General features: G+C 31.2%; 3 protein-coding genes across 8 annotated transcripts; all 3 read left to right on the top strand.

The window, feature by feature from the left end:
• Positions 1-310: 310 nt before the first annotated feature.
• Positions 311-2,703, top strand: LOC137818145 (jasmonate ZIM domain-containing protein 1). 4 transcript variants are annotated; one of them, XM_068621398.2, is made up of 5 exons: positions 311-700; positions 950-1,073; positions 1,578-1,828; positions 1,934-1,991; positions 2,334-2,703. In XM_068621398.2, the coding sequence occupies exons 1-5, from the start codon at positions 538-540 to the stop codon at positions 2,440-2,442; spliced, it is 705 nt and encodes a 234-aa protein (XP_068477499.1). In that variant the 5' UTR covers positions 311-537; the 3' UTR covers positions 2,443-2,703. The 4 variants fall into 4 exon arrangements, with proteins under 4 accessions (XP_068477499.1, XP_090152140.1, XP_090152142.1 ...); XM_090296014.1 differs by having other exon boundaries at positions 314-700; positions 1,910-1,991; XM_090296016.1 differs by lacking the exon at positions 950-1,073 and having other exon boundaries at positions 336-700.
• A 6,802-nt stretch (positions 2,704-9,505) lies between these two features.
• On the top strand, positions 9,506-16,782 carry LOC137819700 (oligouridylate-binding protein 1C). 3 transcript variants are annotated; one of them, XM_068623618.2, is made up of 12 exons: positions 9,506-9,787; positions 11,301-11,362; positions 11,696-11,798; positions 11,887-11,963; positions 12,033-12,094; positions 12,198-12,285; positions 12,457-12,532; positions 12,622-12,652; positions 13,005-13,124; positions 14,743-14,828; positions 15,164-15,340; positions 16,208-16,782. In XM_068623618.2, the coding sequence occupies exons 1-12, from the start codon at positions 9,674-9,676 to the stop codon at positions 16,478-16,480; spliced, it is 1,269 nt and encodes a 422-aa protein (XP_068479719.2). In that variant the 5' UTR covers positions 9,506-9,673; the 3' UTR covers positions 16,481-16,782. The 3 variants fall into 3 exon arrangements, with proteins under 3 accessions (XP_068479719.2, XP_068479720.2, XP_090152621.1); XM_068623619.2 differs by having other exon boundaries at positions 9,514-9,787; positions 14,746-14,828; XM_090296495.1 differs by lacking the exon at positions 11,301-11,362 and having other exon boundaries at positions 9,541-9,787.
• Positions 16,783-17,981: 1,199 nt separating this feature from the next.
• Positions 17,982-20,052, top strand: LOC137818951 (uncharacterized). The gene is made up of 3 exons (XM_068622617.2): positions 17,982-18,251; positions 18,944-19,037; positions 19,158-20,052. The coding sequence occupies exon 3, from the start codon at positions 19,185-19,187 to the stop codon at positions 19,893-19,895; it is 711 nt and encodes a 236-aa protein (XP_068478718.2). The 5' UTR covers positions 17,982-18,251; positions 18,944-19,037; positions 19,158-19,184; the 3' UTR covers positions 19,896-20,052.
• Positions 20,053-20,525: the final 473 nt, after the last annotated feature.

Genomic DNA, 20,525 nt, shown 5'->3' with positions numbered 1-20,525 from the left:
TATATATCAATAAATACTTTTAACATAATTATTAAAAAATTAATCAATAATTGTATTAATTATATGAAGTAAAAAAAATCCTCTTAAAAAAGCTAGAAGACAAAGAAATTAAATGAGAAAGTATTACATTTCTCTCTCTCTTAGGTTAGGATAGACTTTTCCAAAACCAGTTAGTTTAAAGCCAAGAGAGACTTAAACACTGAACAAATCCATGTTTTTCCCCCACAAAAAACACGTGCTTCAAACAAAAGAGTAAATTATCATGACTATTATTATTATTATTATATATTTTGAATTTTTAATTTAAAATAATAATTAGGAAGATAAAGACCACATGGTCTCACCCTCTTTCTCAGACCTTAGCAGATTCAAGGAACATGCTTGGAAAACTGCCAACCCCATCTATATTCTCAAACCTCTTCCTTTCAACTATGAACTGAACAAGGATCACCCACCACCAAAGAGATCATTTTTACAAAGATTCATCCACTTTCACAGGTTTTGCCGTGGAAATTTCTTGGTGGGCATCTCTTCAAAATGTCAAGTTTCTCCAACACCGTGTCGGAAGCCCGGAGGTCCGGCAAGGCACCGGAAAAATCCTCTTTTTCTCAGACTTGCAGCCTCTTGAGCCAGTTCTTGAAGGAGAAACGAGCTTCTGGTGACTCCACCCTTGGAATGGTTGGGAAAATGGAACCTAAAGGTATAATCTCTGTTCCTCATGGAATCTTGGTTTGCTACTATTTTTATCAGCCTTGGTCACTAAGTTTTTGTCACGTCATGCGTTTCCCAACCAATTTTTGTTGTGGGTAGGTTGTGTGTCTCACAATTGGTGGTTTGGTATCGGATTTTTTTTAGCTTAATTGCGTAGAAATATGTAGAAAGTGTGTGAAATTGCTTGTGATGAGAATTTCTGATGGGGGTGCTGTTTGTTTGGATTTGAAAATTCCAGCGAGTACGAAGGATTTGTTTGGCAGCCTGCAAAACTCAGATGGGGCTTTGAAACTAAGCGCTTCTGCCATGGATTTTCTTCCCCAGCTTGTGGAAAACCCCTGCATTAAGAAGTCTAATCTTAGGTGTGTGTTGCAATTTTTCTGTTATTTTTTTTTCTTTCTTTCTGAATTCGAAGCCAAGAAAGGTTGGGGTAAACAAGTGGGTCTTTTTTAATTTTCTGAGGAATAGTTTAGGTGATGTTCAAAGCCTGAGCCTTGTGAAATTACCCGTATATCCATATCTTGGAAGAATGGTGTTACCTTTTATATCTTGAAGGGTATGCCAAGCAAAACTGAACCAACATTTGTGAGGATCTAAATCGTCTCTAGTTGATGAGGGTCTCTGTCATACTCATACAGAATATTTGCTTTTTATGAAAAACAAGTATAAGCAGCTTGAAGTTTTAGGACCCTTATATTATAACTAGACTTCATGCAGTTGAAAATTTAACCCTTTATCCCCTTTTGTACCTAGATCTGTTTAATTTATGTACATGTGTGTATGTTACATCATTATCACTTCATCACATCTCCCAAATTTGATGAGGTTCATGTATTGATAATGTTCCCATTATGATTCTTTTGCAGTAGCTCATCGGTTCCTGAATCTCCTCAAATGACAATATTCTATGCTGGAAAAATGTTGGTCTTTGATGCTTTTCCTCCTGAGAAGGCAACAGAGGTCATGGAGTTGGCCACCAAGCTGGCGTCGGACACTTCCGGCGCCGAAGAAACTCCCCCTAGTGGTCCGGTTACTACTAAAGAATTGGCTGAGGCCAAAGTGCCACAAACAAACACCTCAGAAACCCCTAAGCTAGGAAGCCAAGGAGTTGGTTCAGGTATTTAATGCAATATCTTAATGAACCCTATCTGTCATGTGAACAAAGCAAATTACATACCAAATTAACCACTAATTCTAGTTACAACTTCTTCTGTCAAAACAGATATGAGATATCCAAGAAGAGCTTCACTTCTAAAATTTCTTGAGAAAAGAAAAGAAAGGTAACTTAGCCGTTTTCTGTCTGCTACTTTTAATCACAGAAAATGCTGATATGTGCCTTATGGAGGGGGATATAGATATTGGTTAAAGAAGTGAAAGTATAAAGTTTTTATTTCAAAGTATTGTTAATGTATCTTTCTTCTGGGTGGAGTTCAACTTGTATCTCTTAAACAAGGTCTTATGTATGAAAAAAAGAACTTGTTTTGGAAGAGAGGGAGATGTTATGTTACTGATTCTTTGACAAGAACCTTGGAAAACTACAAATTACACCCTTTATTCATCTGGGTGATTCTTTTTATAGCTTTCTATGTTGATAATAATTGTTGAATCTTGAAATTGTGCAGGGTTATTGCAAGAGGGCCTTACCAAATGAACAACCAGAAAGCAGAGGGAAGCAGTTCAGGGGGTGAACCTGAAGATCAGTGTTCTAAACAGTTTGACCTTAACTTGTAGGTGTTTAGCTCTTCACGAACTTAGGATATACAGGCTCTGGTCAACCAAAAGCTCCTAACTACATCATTGTAGGCCTTTCGAAGATTGCTGTGGCCTTCATACGAATTTATCATATAGTTTATATATATATATATATATATATCTGTATGTATGTATTATTATAATATTTAATCAATTAGGTCCTTCTTCTGTGGACCAAACCAGAGATAAATTTTATAATTTTATTACTCAGATTGGTTAGCTTAAGAAAGTTTAAAGTCACTGAGTGCATGATTTTGATCACTTTTTATCATCACAGAGTCGTTTTTACACCTGCTCATGAATTCGTCTGCATAATTTCATGTGTTGTTGTATCTCACGGGTGAAAATCTTGATTTGTTCACTCTCTTCCCTTGCTTTCTATTTTTTAATTTATTTTGAGATTATCATCGCAATTCATCATGACTCACGGGTGAAAATTATACACTCCACAGTCCATGTTAATTAATTCAATAATATTTTTGGACAGTCAAGACAATCTCCCTATCTATGTATTGCTTTCTTGCTTATTTATGTATTGATTTTTGAAAAAATAATTTTATTTTGGATTAAATATATTTTTTTGTGTATTATAACACGAATTTGATTTTTTTTATAATATAAACTTTAAACTTTTAGTATTTATAATAAAAAACTATTGAAACAAGTTTTTATCAAATTTATTTTTTTTAATAAATAAATGTTCAGCGTAGATTTATTATAATATTTTTTATGTTTATCAGTTAAAAATGATTAATTCTAATAGATTGTTTACTATAATAATTTATGGTTTAGGATGTATTTGAAGTGTTTGCCTTTGTGCAACTAAATGCATAATCTTAGGTTACATCATTTCGTCTTGTCTTTTCTGATTGTTGTATTGATTTTTTGGTCTGTATGAGGATGATGACATGAAATTCTGTTTGAATATAAGTGTGCGTGTCGTGAACGGTTCTTTTTCGAAATTAGTTAAGTGGTAGTATCTTTAGGTGTTGGTGAGAACCTGACGAGTGGAAAAAATTAAAGGTTGTGTGTCTTGTATTAGGGTTGAATCACCCTTTAAGCGGTTCACATTTATTTATTGTTTACTGTTGATAAAAAAAATTATAAAAATTTAAGATGTTTAAAGTTTAAAGGTGATGTAAATCAATTTTGTATGAAGATAGAAGGACATAAAATATATTTAATTATTTAATTTTGTATGAAAAGTAAAAATAAAGCAACATTATTTATTATTATTTGAATGTATATAGTTGATGAGTGTTTGGGTGAGAAAAAGGTAGGTATGGTGTGAAGAAGGGAGAAAGAAGAAAAGTGTGTGGTGGAAATGAAGTTAGTGGATTGAAGTGACAGGTAGTAATAATAGAAAATATTGCAACGTGAAAAATGAGCATAGACACCGACTTAGAAAAATGCAAGTGGTTGTGTTTGTCGCTATTGCGATGGAATGAGAACAGCACTAACATAGTAACCTATTCCCCATTTGCCTATGCTCTTGTTAGGGTATGGTACTCTAGGGACCAAGCTCCTTTCATATACTATTATTGTTAGGCACCTACCCCAATCACTTTTATTTATTCTCCTATTTTGTATCTCTACTTTTTTTTTTCAATTTTTCTAAATACAACTTTTGTAGAGAGGAGGATTTCCCAAACCTTTTTCGTTGTATACTAACTACCCTAAGTGTTACTGTTTCGACCTTAAATTTGAGAGATAACATAGTTAAGATTAATTATTGTAACTGAAGTATTGATGACTTTAAAGATCGGTGTTTCAGAGACAAACGTATATAGACCGTCATTAGGCTTGATTCCTGAATGATATGGAATTATATTTGACGTACTAACTCAATTTTGAATTTTCTAATTCTAAATGTATTTTATTAAATAAATGAGTTTTCGTTTAATTTTTGTAAGAAAATTTGTACCTTTTAAAATTATTTGTTTGAGAGATAATATCGTTAAGATTAATTATTGTAACTGAAATATTGATAACTTTAAAGATCGGTGTTCCAGAGAAAAACGTATATAGACGGTCATTAGGGTTGACTCCTGAATGATATGGAATTATATTTGACGTACTAACTCAATTTGAATTTTTTAATTCTAAATGTATTTTATTAAATAAATGAGTTTTCGTTTAATTTTTTTAAAAAAATTTGTACCTTTTAAAATTATTTTTTGTTTTTATTTTTGGTAACTTTCTATCATAGTGACAAATGAAAGTTACCAAATATTTGGCATAATTTGTCTTATTATTAATGCCATATATACTATTTGAAATGGTAGAACCAAAGAATTTGTATACAAATTAAAACTAAAATTATTTTATTTTATTTTACAGAAACTGTAATTAGTGATTCCAATATTTTAGAATTTTTAAAAAAATAAAAATAAACAAGAAAACTCACTTGTTTTTTTGTAAGCTTAAAGTTTAAGTGAATTTTTAAATACAAAACAAGATTGAGATTATTTATTTATTAAAAGTAGTTAATCGTATTTTTCAATAAAGATTTGTGATCATCACAATAAATAGATATTTTAGATCCATGTAATATTAAATAATCATTGTTTCTCTCACCTCAATAAAGGAAAAATCAGCTGAAAGTTATTAAGAAATTTAGATGATATATAATAAATTTTTATCCATTTATATTGTATAGTTTTAATTTAGTTCTAAGCTTATTGGTTTTATAATTATGGTGGGTACTGCTATAACTATGACCTAAGAGTCAAACTAAAAATACAATGTAAATGAAAATAAATTGAAATAATTCCATATAATAAAAAAATAATAAAAATGATATTTGATTAACTTTCGAAGAAGAAACGTTCACAAGGGTCCACTTTTGACCACAAAAAATCTTCCTATTGCTTACAAACGCTAAACACTGTTGTAATAATTTATTGTACAATTCATTTCACGTCTTTCTTATTTTAATAATGCTATTTTTGCATTGGAGTTTTCTTTTTGGTACTATATTAGCAAGCATTAGATGTGAAATAAAGAGTGGAGAAAAAAAGAGAAAAAAAAGTAAATGAGAAAAAAAGTAGAAAAAATGTTATTAATAAAAAAAGAAAAAATGGTTGGGAAATTAACAAACAGATTTTATAAAATATTTCTTTATTTTTATGGATACATAATTCATTAATAACGGTGTATAATGAGTTTGAAAAGTTAGGGTTTCAATTTGTTTAAATTGATTGATATTTTTATCATATAAAAAAAATAAAGAAGTGAGAATAAATACCATATAAAATAATTTCACATCAAAAGTAAAAGAATACATAATAATCACCTTTACCATTTTATTTTCTATTAAAAGTATTTGATTTAATGTTGTAGGTGGCACTTGGGATGAATGTGTCTTGATATAGTTAACTAAATAGCATAATATTATTTAATCTTAAATAATATTTATTTATTTAAATTTCTATAATAAAAATCTAACTACGCTTTCATCAAATTTTGAATATTTATTATAATAATTATTAGGAAAAAATTATATTTAATAATAATAATATTTTTTAAATAAAGGTTTAAAAAAAAACATTTATTTAAACCAAAAATAACCATAAATATTAACAATAAATATATATTTGTATATTAAGTAAGATGGGTTACAAATACTCCACCACATAATGATAATTATTAAATAAATTTATGAAGTTAGAAACATCTTACTAAATAAATGCTGATAAAAAAAATAAAAATCTTACTAAATAAATATAATTATAAAATAACTACAAAAATAAATAAAGTAAAATAATATTAAAGATATTTTAATAAATAAATGTAATTTAAATAAAAAAATATATAATATAATTGAAGACACTTCACTAAATTTTTTTGTTTTCACATAAAACAAGGGAGTCCTATCAATGAAACATGTGAGTTGACATTGGGAAAACAATTTGTGGATCAAATGAATAAAATAAAATAAATTAAAGATATGGTTGTACACAAAACAGAATTTTTTGGTGGGGGAGTAGCAGACATGAATTTGAATTTGGACAGTGAATATAATTGTGAAAAGAAGAAGAATGACAATTGCAATTTTGACCTTTGGAGGTGGCTAATGGCCTAATGGTAGGTGTTGATGGTGTAAAATCACATCATGTTCATATAAACACACAATCATTCAGTTTGGACAAAGGAGACAATTGGTTTTTTTTGTTTGTTTCATTGGAAGGTTATGCTATTATGCTCCAATACCATTTAAATCAATGACCCATATTTTGAAATTCTAAATAACCAAAATCATTAATCATATGTATAATGTTTAGAAAAAAAAAAAGGTTGTATCGATCTAGTTCGAACGATAGGTGGAAGTCTCGTCATCGGATCATAATCAATGACACAACCAAATTCATTAAGTTTGTTGGAAGATGAGCAAGACCAAATAATGATTAAGTTTTAGGTAATACATTTTTAACCATGATCCAAAACCCTAATCTGACCCAATAACAAGGGTTAATCGTAATCATAAAAATAGTCACAAATTTCAAAAATAAGGTATTTCATCATCATACATTAATTGTACCGAGCACCGAAGAGTGCAAAGAGAGAGTAGAGATAGACCGATCAACCGATAAGAAAAATAATTGTTCCCTTAGTTCCAACCCCATTGGAAAACAAAAGTAATGTGACTTTCTTTCTATGTCACAAGCATATATAAAAACCAAATCCAAAGGAGTCCAACTTGGATTCTGAGCTAGGGGGACTTATGTACATACCCTCAATTACGATCAAGTACATTCAGAGAATAAATGTTTGCTTAATATTATATTTAAGACACATAAATCAGACCATAATTTTATTATAGGTTACTAGCAGTTATAGTTATTATTATAAAATCCATTTATATCTCATGATAATTATTCAATGCTTTTATTAATTGTATGAATCCAACAAGACCTATAAATAGGTGATGACTCTCTCAGTAAGAGGATACTAAACTCTATTCTATACCTTTACCCTTGTCTCTCTATTAAGAATTTATTACTATCTTTGTGCTCTTACTAAGTATCAAGAATATTTTGCAGATGGTCCTCCCATTTTCATCAATGACCAAGTGAAAGCTCATTACCCGATAAACACACATTTTTTACTGAATTACACTCACCCATCTTCGGTAGAAACAATTTCATTTATAATAATGTGGTCATCAAAATCATAATCTTTCAACTATATGTAGTATCCATAATTTAAACAATTATATTCTCAATTTTTATAACTGATGTTTTGTAACTCTAAATGATGATATGAACGATCTTTCAAGAGATTTGAGAACATTTTATTTTTAGAGTGTAATATTCTAAACTAGAAACACTAATATGTAGTGGATTCCATACAATTATTTTCAAAATGCAATAAAAAGTATAATGTGATTTTGAAAGCATTTTAAACACTTAGAGTTAGAGTTATGACTTAAGAGGATAAAAACTATTTTAATATGATATAAGATATTTTTTTTTTGAGATAAAGACGTTTTTAAAGAAGAGGAAACGTTAGTTAGAATGAAAAGATCATTATATAAAGGGATGTTTTGATAAATTTCTTACATAGTGAACAAATTTTATTTTTTAATAGAATAAAAATAATTTACTTATTTAATAAAAGTAATTAAGAAGGTTGTTTTATTCCTTTTAAAAATGATTTTTAAATTATTCTTTCTAAAATATTGGAAACATATTTTCCAATAACATATTTTATGAATTCCGAATTTATCAATTTGAAGATAAAAAAATATGTTTTGAAATATTTTAGAATGATCTTTTGTCTTCCAGATTTTTTTATTATGGAACATCCTTTGTTTAAAGAACCTCTATAATGAAAACATTTTTTTTCTTTTATGAAACTTCTATTTTATAATCACCTAAAACTGAAAATTGTAATTTCGAAGAAGAATGTAGGGGTGCAGAAAAAATAATGTAGGGATGCAGGTAGAAAAACTCCGAGAGTGAATAGAAGAGCCCTTCAGTCTCAATTTGATTAAGATTTTTTATTTTTGCACTCTATTGTTACTAACTTCACTTTCATACTAACAATAAAAAACGTAAAACCTTCCACTATTACACCATATCTAAAAAAATAAGAAAGAGAGTTTCTTTCAGAAAAAACTTATTCTAGAAAGTTCATTATTATATATATTTTATAAAATTTATTTTTGAAAGTGTGTTTAGAAAATTTGTTGTATAAAAATAGTTTTATAAAATTTAAAAAATTACGTGTAAACTTTAATATTTGTTTTTTTTTGGAAAACTAGTTGCTGAATGCGTTTCATATGTTCACAAAAATTTATTTTCAAAATAGAAATCATATTCCGAAAATTCTGTTCCCAAAATCATATTAAAAAAATTGTATTATTGAAATCATGTTTAAAAATTTCAGAAAGTTTGTTCTAAGAATTTTTAGAACAGATAGTCAGTAGGAAGAGCAAAATAGTTGTTATAAAAATTTATACACTAGGGGAAAAAAAAGTCTTTAATTAATAAGAACATTTAGTAATTATTAAAATTAAAAACATGACAAAAATATAAAATTAGATATTTATAAAGACTTAAATGTCACAATTTTTAAATATTTAGAGACTAAATCAAAGTTTTATACTTTCAAAGACTAAGTTATTGTCTATTTACACCTTTACAAACAAAAATAATATTTTTTTAAAAACATGTTTGTAGTTCTATACTTTTATTAAAATAATTTAATATTTTAATAATTTCATATTAATAAACAAATTTTAGTAAAATAATTTAATATTTTAATAATTTCATATTAAGCATGCTGTATTAAAAAAATAAGGGAAAAAGCATTACTAAGAGACTAATTTGCAAAAAAAGAAAACTATGTTCCATCAATTCCAAAATTTATTACATTTTTTAAAATTTAAATTTTTAATTTTAATGATCAAATTTATCCAAATAAAAGTGACTGTTTACTAAAAAAAAGTGTGTAAGCACTTCTCTCTCTTATTTTATTATTATTATTTTTTTATTATTATATACTTTATTATTTAATATATAATCGAAAAGAAAAGAATGACGGTATATAAATAGTGGTGGATGGGAATCGAGTAGAGTCCTCTGGTTTTTTTTCTGAGGCCTGTGCTCTGTGAGGGGCCATAGTTTGGGACCCTTTGAACCCTAATCTCCACCGAAAACCCATTTTCCCGGAAAAATTTCTTCGGAGAAAAGAGAAGAAGAGGAAAATGCAGAATCATAGGCTGAAACAACAGCAGCAACAACAACAACAAGCTCTGATGCAGCAAGCTCTTCTCCAACAACAGTCTCTCTACCACCCTGGCCTCCTTGCTCCACCTCAGGTTGGACCCCTCTCTCTCTCTCTCTCCATTTCCGATCATTACTTTGATCATATCATGTTGTCTCGATCTTTGAGTCTCGCATTTTACCTTTACCGTGTTGATTGCAATGCCTAGGGTTTTATTGCAGACATTAATTTCTCTTATCCATTCCAGAAGCTGGTTGTGTGGTTCATTTTGTTTTAGTTTCTTCGTTTTTTTTTACTTGATATCTACCCATTGCTGTGTTGGGTCTTGTGGATAAACCGAATTGTGGAGTTATTTGGTTTGCCTGCTGCTGTGCGAGGAGGGTTTTGCATTGCATTAGTCTGTCCAAATCAACAGAAGCGTGTGTTGAGGGAAATGGAAATTTTGGGTTGCAATTCTCTTTGAAAGGCTTCTAGTTGAACAATGTTATTAAAACAATGTTGTGCTTTTGTTTTTGCGGTTGTCAATGAGTATGAAATTATGTTTAAAGGATTTTATTTGTGTCGGTGATTATGTTTGTCCCCATGGCGCTTAGGCCTCTTTGTAGTGACTGAGAACCAAGCCTTGTAGTAATGAGTAATGACCCATGTGTCATCTCATACTTTAGGAATTTGGAGCGAAGAATAATTTGAACTGTCTTTCTTTTCTTCCTTTTCTGTTGGAGTTCCTTCTACCTGGTTTTAGGTTGTGTTTGGAATAACATTCAAAACGTAATCAACAATATATTTCAATCTTTAATACTGCAACTTTCAATTTTGTGGGAAAGGACTATCTAAACATCTACATAAATAGAGTTAAGGCGTGCAAGCTTGCCATGTTTATAAACGGTATTACCTGCCGTTTTACATGCTAGAAACAAATAACTAATTCATTAAACTGATTAATATAGTCAAGTTCATTAATTTTAATTATTCACAATTTTAAATTTTATTTTAGGAATACTCGGAATGAATTGGTGGTTATATATTTAATGACTATACTTGTAATTGAAGGGATGATTTTTCAAACAATAAGTGTGATGGGACGTAAATTGTTAAGAGAATTCACAACAAATCAAGTGTATAAAATAAAATTAACAATTAATACATTTGAAAATGGGTCTATGGTTCTTAATTTGGACAAAAAATTGCATCTATATGTTTCTTATATAAAAGGCCAGAGGAAGTATGATTTTATCGAAAGTTTATTTGGGAAAGGAATCTGAATAGTCTGGCCAATGGAGTTTACTGTCTGATTTCGTTTAGGTGTTTCTAGAATATAAAACTAGATGTAGTTATTCGTTTTTTTTTTCCTTACTGCTTTGGTATTAATTTGTATTTTGCTATGTATTCTGAGTGGTTTGGGTAGCTGTGAAAACATTCTCATTAGCATTTTTCGGGCTTAGCAATTAACTCATGTATGCAATTTTTTGGTATTAGTTGGGCTACATCATTTCTTCATTCCCATAAATGTTTTTTCATACTTCTGTATTGGTAGATGCAATACAACTTGTCTCTCTTGATTTGCCCACCTTTTCCTTTCTTTCCTTTTTCACTTCTTCATTTTGCAGATTGAACCAATTCCAAGTGGAAATCTGCCTCCTGGTTTTGACCCAAGTACTTGCCGCAGTGTGTGAGTGTTTGTCTAGACAATTTTTTTTCTTTTTACTTTATATCCCATTTTTGTTTGTTTCATGATTGCCATTCAAACAATAGTAGGCTACGTCAATCTTCTATTTACTCCTTTTCAAATAATGATTGGTGTTAAATGCATTTGAGTTGCTGGTATTTTATATTTTACTTCAGTAGATATTTTGGAATGCTTAAAAGCAATTTTAGTGTGCCAAAACTACTTATATGTTAATTTTTTGTTTATTCTATGACTAAAATTAATTACTTGTTCCGTAGTTGTATCTTTTCATCCTTTCTTTTAATTTGTAGCTTCCTTATCTTTGAGAAAATGCAGGTATGTCGGGAACATCCATACACAGGTAACTGAACCGCTTCTGCAAGAAGTTTTTGCTGGTACTGGCCCAGTTGAAGGTTGTAAACTTATCAGAAAGGAGAAGGTATATTTTCTAACTTAGTTATTTTGAATTTTAAATACTAGCAGAAAATGGAGCTTTATATTTAATGTCTGGTGTCTTTGTTTTGCAGTCATCATATGGATTCATTCATTACTTTGATCGCAGATCTGCTGCTCTAGCCATATTATCTCTCAATGGAAGGCATTTGTAAGTGTTGTTCTTTACGTCTTAAACTGATTTCAATTTGCATTCAAAATTTAATTCAATGTTTTGCAGATTTGGCCAGCCTATCAAAGTTAATTGGGCGTATGCTAGTGGTCAGCGAGAGGACACATCAGGTTGGTTCAGATTTAAGTAAAATGAATTGATATTAATGTTCAAACTAGGTCCAATCCTTTGGGATCTTTTTGCTCTTATATACCATGTTCTTTTAATTTGCAGGTCATTACAACATTTTTGTTGGTGATCTAAGTCCAGAGGTTACTGATGCTACACTGTTTGCATGCTTTTCTGTCTACTCTAGCTGTTCGTAAGTTTCACACATGATTTCTTAGTAAAACAGTCATCCCCTTTATGTATTTGGATTTTTAACCAATCTATATCCATCCGAAATGGAAAAAAAAAATCATCACATGATATTTTTACAAGTACGATGGTAACTTAGCATGGATCATCAATTATTTCTTTTTGGTGGCTCCAGAGATGCAAGGGTTATGTGGGATCAGAAGACTGGGCGTTCAAGAGGATTTGGATTTGTTTCATTCCGTAGTCAACAGGTCCAATTTTGGTTTTAAAAATCTTAATTTTTGGTGTAACAAGGCTCTTTATGATGGTTTTGACGTAGTACTTTTCTAATTTTTTGTAGGATGCACAAGGTGCTATAAATGATTTGACCGGTAAGAATTTTTTTATTGGCTTAACAACCTTATATCTGAACCACTTTTAATTCAGATATTTTTTCATATTACTATACCAATTGATGCAAAAATTGATGTTACAACAAGGAATTGTGCATTTAGGTTCTTTTGCAAGAATTGGTTTGTTGACTTTAGTGTTTTTTTTTTAATCAGACTTTTAGGGTTCTTTTTGTATTTTACAATCAAGATGGAAAATTGGCTAATAGAATTTTGAGAACTACCTCTTATGAGTATATGCATTCTGTAATTGAACGAGTCACAAACTCACGTGTTCTTTCTTATGCACCTGTGTTTCCTGTATTGGTCCAATCACAATTTAGGATGCTTTCAGGTAAATGGCTTGGAAGTAGACAAATACGATGTAACTGGGCAACAAAAGGTGCTGGTGGTATTGAAGAGAAGCAAAACTCAGATGCAAAAAGCGTGGTGGAACTAACAAATGCTTCATCTGGTCAGTATAATGTATTTCATGAAACAATGATAGAGATGGTTGAATTTAAATATTTTATTTTTAGCTTCTACAATTCTTGATTAGAGGGTGGACCTGGCTGGGTGATTTCTAACATTTTGTTGCAACCTTTTTACATTTAATCCTATAACATGGTAGTTATTATTGTACAGTCATGAAGCTGGCAATACGAATCATTTAACAAATTGTTTCTGTACATGTATCACAAAGTGAATAGCATGAATTGGTCTAAGAATCATAAGAATCACGATTTTCTGTTGAATAGCCTGATTCTTGTATTGTGGGTCACAATGCCTTGACCTCCAGTGACCATCATGCCGTTTCTTGCTATTGTGGCTTCTGGAGCTGTGATTTTGAAAGCCAAAATCACAAAGATAACCTTTGGAGCTGGAAAATCCCGCCACACTCATAGTAGTTAGTTGCAAACTTGGATCTTGTCGCTCCTCAAAGGTCATTGTGTTGCATCTGACCACGCACTCCAGATCTACAGCTTCAGTGCTGCAGTTCACTGTCCTGCTCTTATGACTGTGCTTCTGGTTAATGGTTAGAGAAGAGAGACGAACCCTTTCACAATCCTAATAGTGTGTTTGAATGAAGAAATTTTAGAGGGTAATTTATTTTATAGAGATTTTGAAATGGTTCATGATGAAATATGTTGTTTCCTTTCCATAAAAAATTTCAAAAGACATGAAAATTTAGAAATTGATGTAAAATAATTGATTACATAAAATTATAGAAATTCAGATTTTATTTAAAAAGTAAGAATTTAAAATTTTGATTCTATATTCTCTTTCAAATCAATGTCTCCTATCTTTATACTCTCATCAACTCACTCTCGGTTGAGGCTTCATAGACTCTGCCTTGGTCTACATGTTGTCAAATTATTAAATATAGTTAATATATTTTTATATTGGTGGTAATTGAAATCCTCTATTTAAATAAGAAAATTAAAATTTAATAAATTTGATTTGTTTTATCTTAAACAAAAACATTTGAAAATTGAAACAATTCGAATTACAAGCAATTTAAATTAAATGCATTTTAATTTCCTTGAAATTGTTAAATTGTCTATCCAAACATGCTTAATCTTAAAAAGCACAGTACTGTGTTTTTATCTTTTACTTTCACTAACTTTTGTGTTTGGGTTCAGGCTGTCAGTTAACATAGTTGTTTTAACTTTTAATTTTAATTACTGGACCCATATTCATATAAGACTTTCTTATTTCTTTTAATCAAAACATGCTAAAATAAAATAAAAAACAAATTTAGATGCACTATAATCAAGTTTTATATTTTAATTAAATTAAATGTGAATAGATATATTTTCCCAAATAAGACGTTTTAGAAACTAAAATATAAATGTGTTTTTATGTCTTTTATGCATATAGATATTATGTTTTATTAAATTATTTGTTACATGAATAGACCTATGATACAATTCGATTAATGATTCGAAAAATAGGTCTTTCAATTGACAATTTGTATCCTGATTCAACTATCATGTCTTGGAAGCTTGTAATGTGAAGTGTTCTGTTTTCCCTGTCAACTGATGTTATAATAGGCATGAATTAACCAACATGGTTTATCCTATTTTGTACAGAAGATGGTAAAGACATATCTAACAGTGATGCTCCGGAGAACAATCCTCAGTATACTACGGTTTATGTGGGTAACCTTGCTTCCGAGGTAAGAAACTTTATTTGTCTTTTTTTATTTAGAACAGTACAAATTCATTAAACACCATTTGGTAGAAAAGTTTGTGAGCTTATTATGATTTATGCTACAAAGGCAATAATTTTGAACGTCACTGCTAATATATTTGCATTGCCGAAACTTCACTGATTACCTCTATGAACTGTCTTTATCTCTTTTGACTGTTAGGTTATAAATGTAAGAATATTGAAGCTTTCAAATTAGTTTCCTTTAACAAAATTTTCATATATACTTCTGCGTTGTTATGTTTGATTACTGTAGCAATATCTGGTGCTATTTTATTCATTGCGACCTCTGGTGATCCACAGGTAACTCAACTTGATCTCCATCGACACTTCCATTCTCTTGGAGCTGGAGTGATAGAGGAGGTTCGTGTCCAGCGTGATAAAGGTTTTGGTTTTGTTAGGTACAGTACTCATGCTGAAGCTGCTCTGGCTATTCAGATGGGGAATGCCCAGTCTCTTCTTCTTGGAAAACAAATTAAGGTGTGAATGTCATTGAACTTTTGATGCTGTTGCTACTTGCTGTGTAATTTTTCTGTAGTTTGTTGTGGGTCATGGTTCTTATTATTGACGTACTTTACTGGCTCTAACTTTGCTGTGTTACCAAGCTGTATTAATTCTTTTCACTGGGAGAGAGATATGGATGGGGGAATTGTTTAGCTTGATTTCCTCTCTTTTTTAGTTGTCACAACACAAGTTACCTCCAATCCATTGAGTTAGAGAATCCAGACTGTGGTTTGCACACTGAATTTCATAGTTACGTATTCATTGGCTATCTGGAACTTAGAAGCAAAATATCTTTAGTTGGTTTATATGACCTTTACTACAGTTGAATTTCAAATACTGTCATTTATACCGTTCTGGCGGTTCCCTGTTATGTATGGTAGTTTCTTGCATAGTAATTTTGTTAATTGTTTGGAGCTTTGATGCTTAAGCTACTTTTTTACCTATGAACCCTTTTGTCCCCTCCTATTCATTTCTTTTAGTTGTTTATTTTATACTTCGTTTTATTTTCGATCTGATGGTGTTTGAATAACAGATTTCAACTTTTCAATGAATTTAAAATGCGTAGAAATTTAATTACTTCAAGTAAATTCCTTTTATTTCTAAAGTATTAGTTTGGATAAAGCTATTGAAATTCTTTTATTGCATAAAGTAGTTTAATTTCTGTCACTATAAATGTTATTTGAAATTTTGCATGAAAAGGATTTCTATAAAATCCTCGTTATTTTAAGAACTCTTCAGAGTTTGATATCAAACAAGTAATTTTAAATTCACCTTAAATTGAGTTCCTATCTCAACATTCTACCTGCGAACACTCCCTGACTATTGTTATTATGTTAAATACAGTGCTCTTGGGGGAGCAAGCCCACTCCACCTGGAACTGCTTCAAATCCCCTTCCCCCACCTGCTGCCACATCTCTGCCTGGCCTGTCTGCAACCGATCTTATGGTGTACGAGCGACAGCTAGCAATAAGTAAGATGGGGAGCGTGCATGCCTTGATGCATCCCCAAGGGCAACATCCTCTTAAACAAGCAGCAGCCATTGGAGCCAGCCAGGCAATATATGATGGTGGGTTCCAGAATGTTGCAGCTGCACAGCAAATGATGTACTACCAGTAACACACCGCGCTTCTCTTCATGTGATTTAGTGCAACTATCTATATATATATCCTGCCTGCTGCACATGGATTCCTGTTAAACTCTAGGAGATTTTACTTTTTACTTTTTCACTTCACGGTGGTTTGGCACTTTACACCTTCTACCATATTAGATAATTATGAGCAAACATTTGTATGGGTTTGTATCATGTATGCGGTTTTCTACTTAGTAGTGATGAGTGTTTATGATTTTAAGAGGGATTCTCTGTCCTGACATTTTTCTTCTCACCCATTTGGGTGTTACTATGCGATGGTTGTCATCAATATCATCCTGTCTATAGAGCCTGTTATATATTTATTAAATATTTCATTGCACAATCAATCTGGTGGTAGTTGTAAGTTGATTTACCTGGAAAAAAAAATATGAAGAATTGATACATATTTTAATTTACAGCTGTTCTAAAGGAGCAGTTTATGAATCAATGAAGTTGAAAATTATGATGGTAATCTATCAATAAGGATTGTTTTTGTTTCAACTTTTTTTTTCATTGTCAACCAGGCAAATTTTATGTAAAAATTAAAGGAAATTATTTGAAATAAAAAAGTAGGAAAGTTTTATCTCAGTTTATATCTGAAGATTTTAATGTTAAATTGTACGAAAATTTAACCAAAATAGAAAGTAATGGCGAAATGACAATTTGTTATGATGTCCATATTGAGAACTACGACGAAACCTAAGTCAATTTCAGCTTTTCCTGCCAAAAGACTGATTAATCTGTAGTTCCAGCATCCCTACATTTTTCTTCCAGCTCAATGTTGCGTAAAGACAAAACTGTCTATATAAAAATTGTACATTTTGGAAATTTGATAAATTTTTGAATTGGTGCTTCCGGTAAAATTTTGAATGACAGTGTTAATTTAAAATAAAAAATACGGCACATTTATAATTAAAAAAATTTCTGGATTCATCAATCTATAATTCAAAATATACATTTCAGATTGAAATTCATAATTGAAAAAAAAAATATTTTAAATTCATCAATCCGTAATAGAAATTAAGCTTTCAGATTTAACAATCCAAAAATCAACAATTTATGTAAATATTGCTTACAGAACACTCCCTCATCTTCATTTTGAGATTGATGAATCCGTGACACACTCCAAGATCACGATTTCAAATAAAAGGTAAAGGTTAGTTTTGGGATTTATAAAATTGTGGGGTGCAGGAAGAAAAAAAGGGAAATATCCTGATGAAGCAGAAGGTCCAATCGTGGTTATTGAATTGTCATATTCTGTATTCCCTGAGTACCCTCCCCTTTGTGGACTGTTTATTAAGTCCCTATTAGATGCGAGCTTAATTTGAAAAAACAAATTATTAAAAAAATTATCAAATAATATATACAGATAATTATGAAATAAAAGATATTATTAAATTAAAAAAAATATCAATATTTTTATAATAAAATTTGTCTATAGAAAAGGAAAAATCCTTTATTAATGTTATAGACATATTTTATTATTTTATATACAGTCATATAGTATATGTAAGTAGTGGTGGATGCGAATGGAGTAGTCTCTGGTTTTTCTGAGGCCTGTGCTCTCTAAGAGGCCTTTCAACCATAATCTCCATAGAAACTCGTTTTCCCTGAAAAATTTCTTCGAACACGAAAAAGAGAAGAGAAAAAGGCAGAATCATTGGCTGAAACAACAACAGCAGCAACAACAAACTCCGATGCAGCAAGCCCTTCTCCAACAGCAGTCTCTACCACCCTGACCTCCGTGCTCTGCCTCAGGTTGGACCCCACTCTCTCTCTCCATTTTCGATCATATCATGTTGTCTCGATCTTCTTCGAGTCTCGCTTTTTACCTTTACGGGATTGATTGCAATGCCTAGGGTTTTGTGCGGACATTAATTTCTCTTCTCCGCTCCAGAAGCTGGTTGTGTGATTTATTTTATTTTATTTATTCGATTTCTTTTTGTTACTTCATATCTACCTACTCTTTGCTGTCAATTCTCTTTGAAAGGTGTTGTGTTTTTGGTTTTGGGATGGTCAATGACTATGAAGTTATGTTTGTCCTCTTGGCGCATCATCTTTGTATGTATTTCATCTCAGACTCTCTGGAGGAATTTCAAGTGAAGAATAGTTTTAACTGTCTTTCTTTTCTTCTTTTTCTGTTGCTGGTACGCTTATGTTGTGTTTGAAATAACATTTAATAATAACCAACTAATTATTTCAACCTTTCAATACTGCAACTTCTCAATTTTATGCCCAGGAGTGGGAGATGTGAATGAAAGTATAAAAATTGATTAACAATTTTATAACAAATGTGCTATTTTTTTTAGAGAATTCTCGTATAAGTTGTGAATTTTAAAACTTTCTTCAATTTATTTAATTTTTCTGTATTGTATATTTTTTAAAATTTATTAATAAGTTTTCCACTATCCATACATTATCTAAATAAAATACTAACAGTTAGATCTCAGATTAGGGTAACCGTGCACTGCAGTGACCAGAAAACAAAGGGGGTTTCAGGTTACGCGGTCTCTATCAGTGTCGGCATTGTGATCACCATTCAAGGTATGTTGTGGTATCATGTTTAGGTTCTATTTTCTTGATCTATGAGACTTTTGATTCAAGAACACAATCATTGGATACTTACAATCGTATATTTGTAAATTGAATGTTTTGTATACACAGTTTTCAGACTTAGCGTCATTAGGAACAATGAGCATTTTGCAAGCGAAACGCAAGCGCCAAGACCTGGCTTCGACAATCTCTGCCTCAATGACAAACGAGGAGAGGGCGGTTTACAACATCATTCGTGGGAAGAAGGAGATGGGGATATGGCAAGGGGATATCAAAAGAGAAACTAACATTCCTGACAGCATGTTGAAGAAATCCATCAAGTTGCTAATCTCCAAGACTCTTATCAAGGAGGTTGTAAACATCCAAAACAAATCCAAGAAGGTGTTGATGGCCATGGAATTCGAACCCTCTAAGGAGATCACTGGTGGAGAGTGGTATACTGAAGGTAGGCTCGACACACAGCTTATTGATGCTCTGTCTGACGTCTGCTTGAAGCTTATTTCCCGAAAAAAAGTCGCCACTCGGGATGCGATCCTGGAGTGGACTAGAACCTTAGGGAGTGAGGTTTTTCCCGGTGGAGTCAGTTCTGGACAGGTGGAACAAATTTTGAAAGTTTTGGTTATGGAAAATAAGGTACAAGAGGTGAATAGCACTGGCTTTGGGGATTTTTCAACTGTTCCTGCTGGTGAAGTTTGCTTTAGGTTGGCGAAGAAGGTGGGCACCAATGTTAAAGCAGGTGCCATGGCTTCTATTCCTTGTGGGGTTTGTCCTAGGATTAAATTTTGTACTCCCAATGGTGTTATATCTCCCACAACTTGCCAGTATTATCAGAAATGGTTGGACTTTTAATTGTGTCCTATCTCTAGTTTTTTTAGTTTTAGGTTTTTTACGTGGTGCTTTTTAGTTTTGACTCTTGGGTTCCATCTACCATATAATCAATCTTTGTTGATATTTTTTTATTATCAATATGATGCTTCAAAAGTAATTGATTTTCCTTTGCATTAAAGTGAAAGTCTTTTGTTGTGTTTTGTTTAGATAGATTGAAGATGTATGGTAAATTGTCTTGAAAGAATTTTACTGCATATTTATTGTGCTCGCATTAGTCTCTTGATTTGTTGTAGTGCTTCACTTTCTGTTTTAATTATTGGTCTCTACCAAGATCCGTGAGTTTTGCTGCACAAGATTCTTACGGTTACAAGTTTTGGCCTATTCCCACCTCCTTTATCATTTCTTTTTACCTTTTGCGGCCAAAGGATATGGAATGGGGGATTGTATATTGTGTCAAAATTTGGAAGCCTCAATTTGATTGCTTTTTGGCGTTGATTCTAACATTACTGATCATCTGCACTTGCTCTTCTCATCTGACAAATTTTGCAACTCTATTACAAATCTGTACATATCAAATAACACAGTCATGCTTCTGCCTCCCTTCACTGCAGTGCCTGGGAACTTGTTTGCAGTAAGTAGCAAATTGTAATC

This window comes from Phaseolus vulgaris, chromosome 10 (assembly GCF_051622355.1).
Source record: "Phaseolus vulgaris cultivar YP4 chromosome 10, ASM5162235v1, whole genome shotgun sequence".
In the NCBI taxonomy this organism is placed as follows: domain Eukaryota; kingdom Viridiplantae; phylum Streptophyta; class Magnoliopsida; order Fabales; family Fabaceae; genus Phaseolus; species Phaseolus vulgaris.
This window is presented reverse-complemented; position numbering and strand designations above follow the sequence as displayed.

Bases quoted from the DNA above. Each gene is read 5' to 3' on its own strand.
- LOC137819700 (XM_068623618.2), top strand. From the start codon at position 9,674: ATGCAGAATCATAGGCTGAAACAACAGCAGCAACAACAACAACAAGCT. The intron at 11,799-11,886 runs GTATATTTTCTA...TTTGTTTTGCAG, and splicing joins AACTTATCAGAAAGGAGAAG to TCATCATATGGATTCATTCA. The intron at 11,964-12,032 runs GTAAGTGTTGTT...AATGTTTTGCAG, and splicing joins TCTCTCAATGGAAGGCATTT to ATTTGGCCAGCCTATCAAAG.
- LOC137818145 (XM_090296014.1), top strand. From the start codon at position 538: ATGTCAAGTTTCTCCAACACCGTGTCGGAAGCCCGGAGGTCCGGCAAG. The intron at 1,829-1,909 runs GTATTTAATGCA...CACTAATTCTAG, and splicing joins AAGCCAAGGAGTTGGTTCAG to TTACAACTTCTTCTGTCAAA. The intron at 1,992-2,333 runs GTAACTTAGCCG...GAAATTGTGCAG, and splicing joins CTTGAGAAAAGAAAAGAAAG to GGTTATTGCAAGAGGGCCTT.
- LOC137818951 (XM_068622617.2), top strand. From the start codon at position 19,185: ATGAGCATTTTGCAAGCGAAACGCAAGCGCCAAGACCTGGCTTCGACA.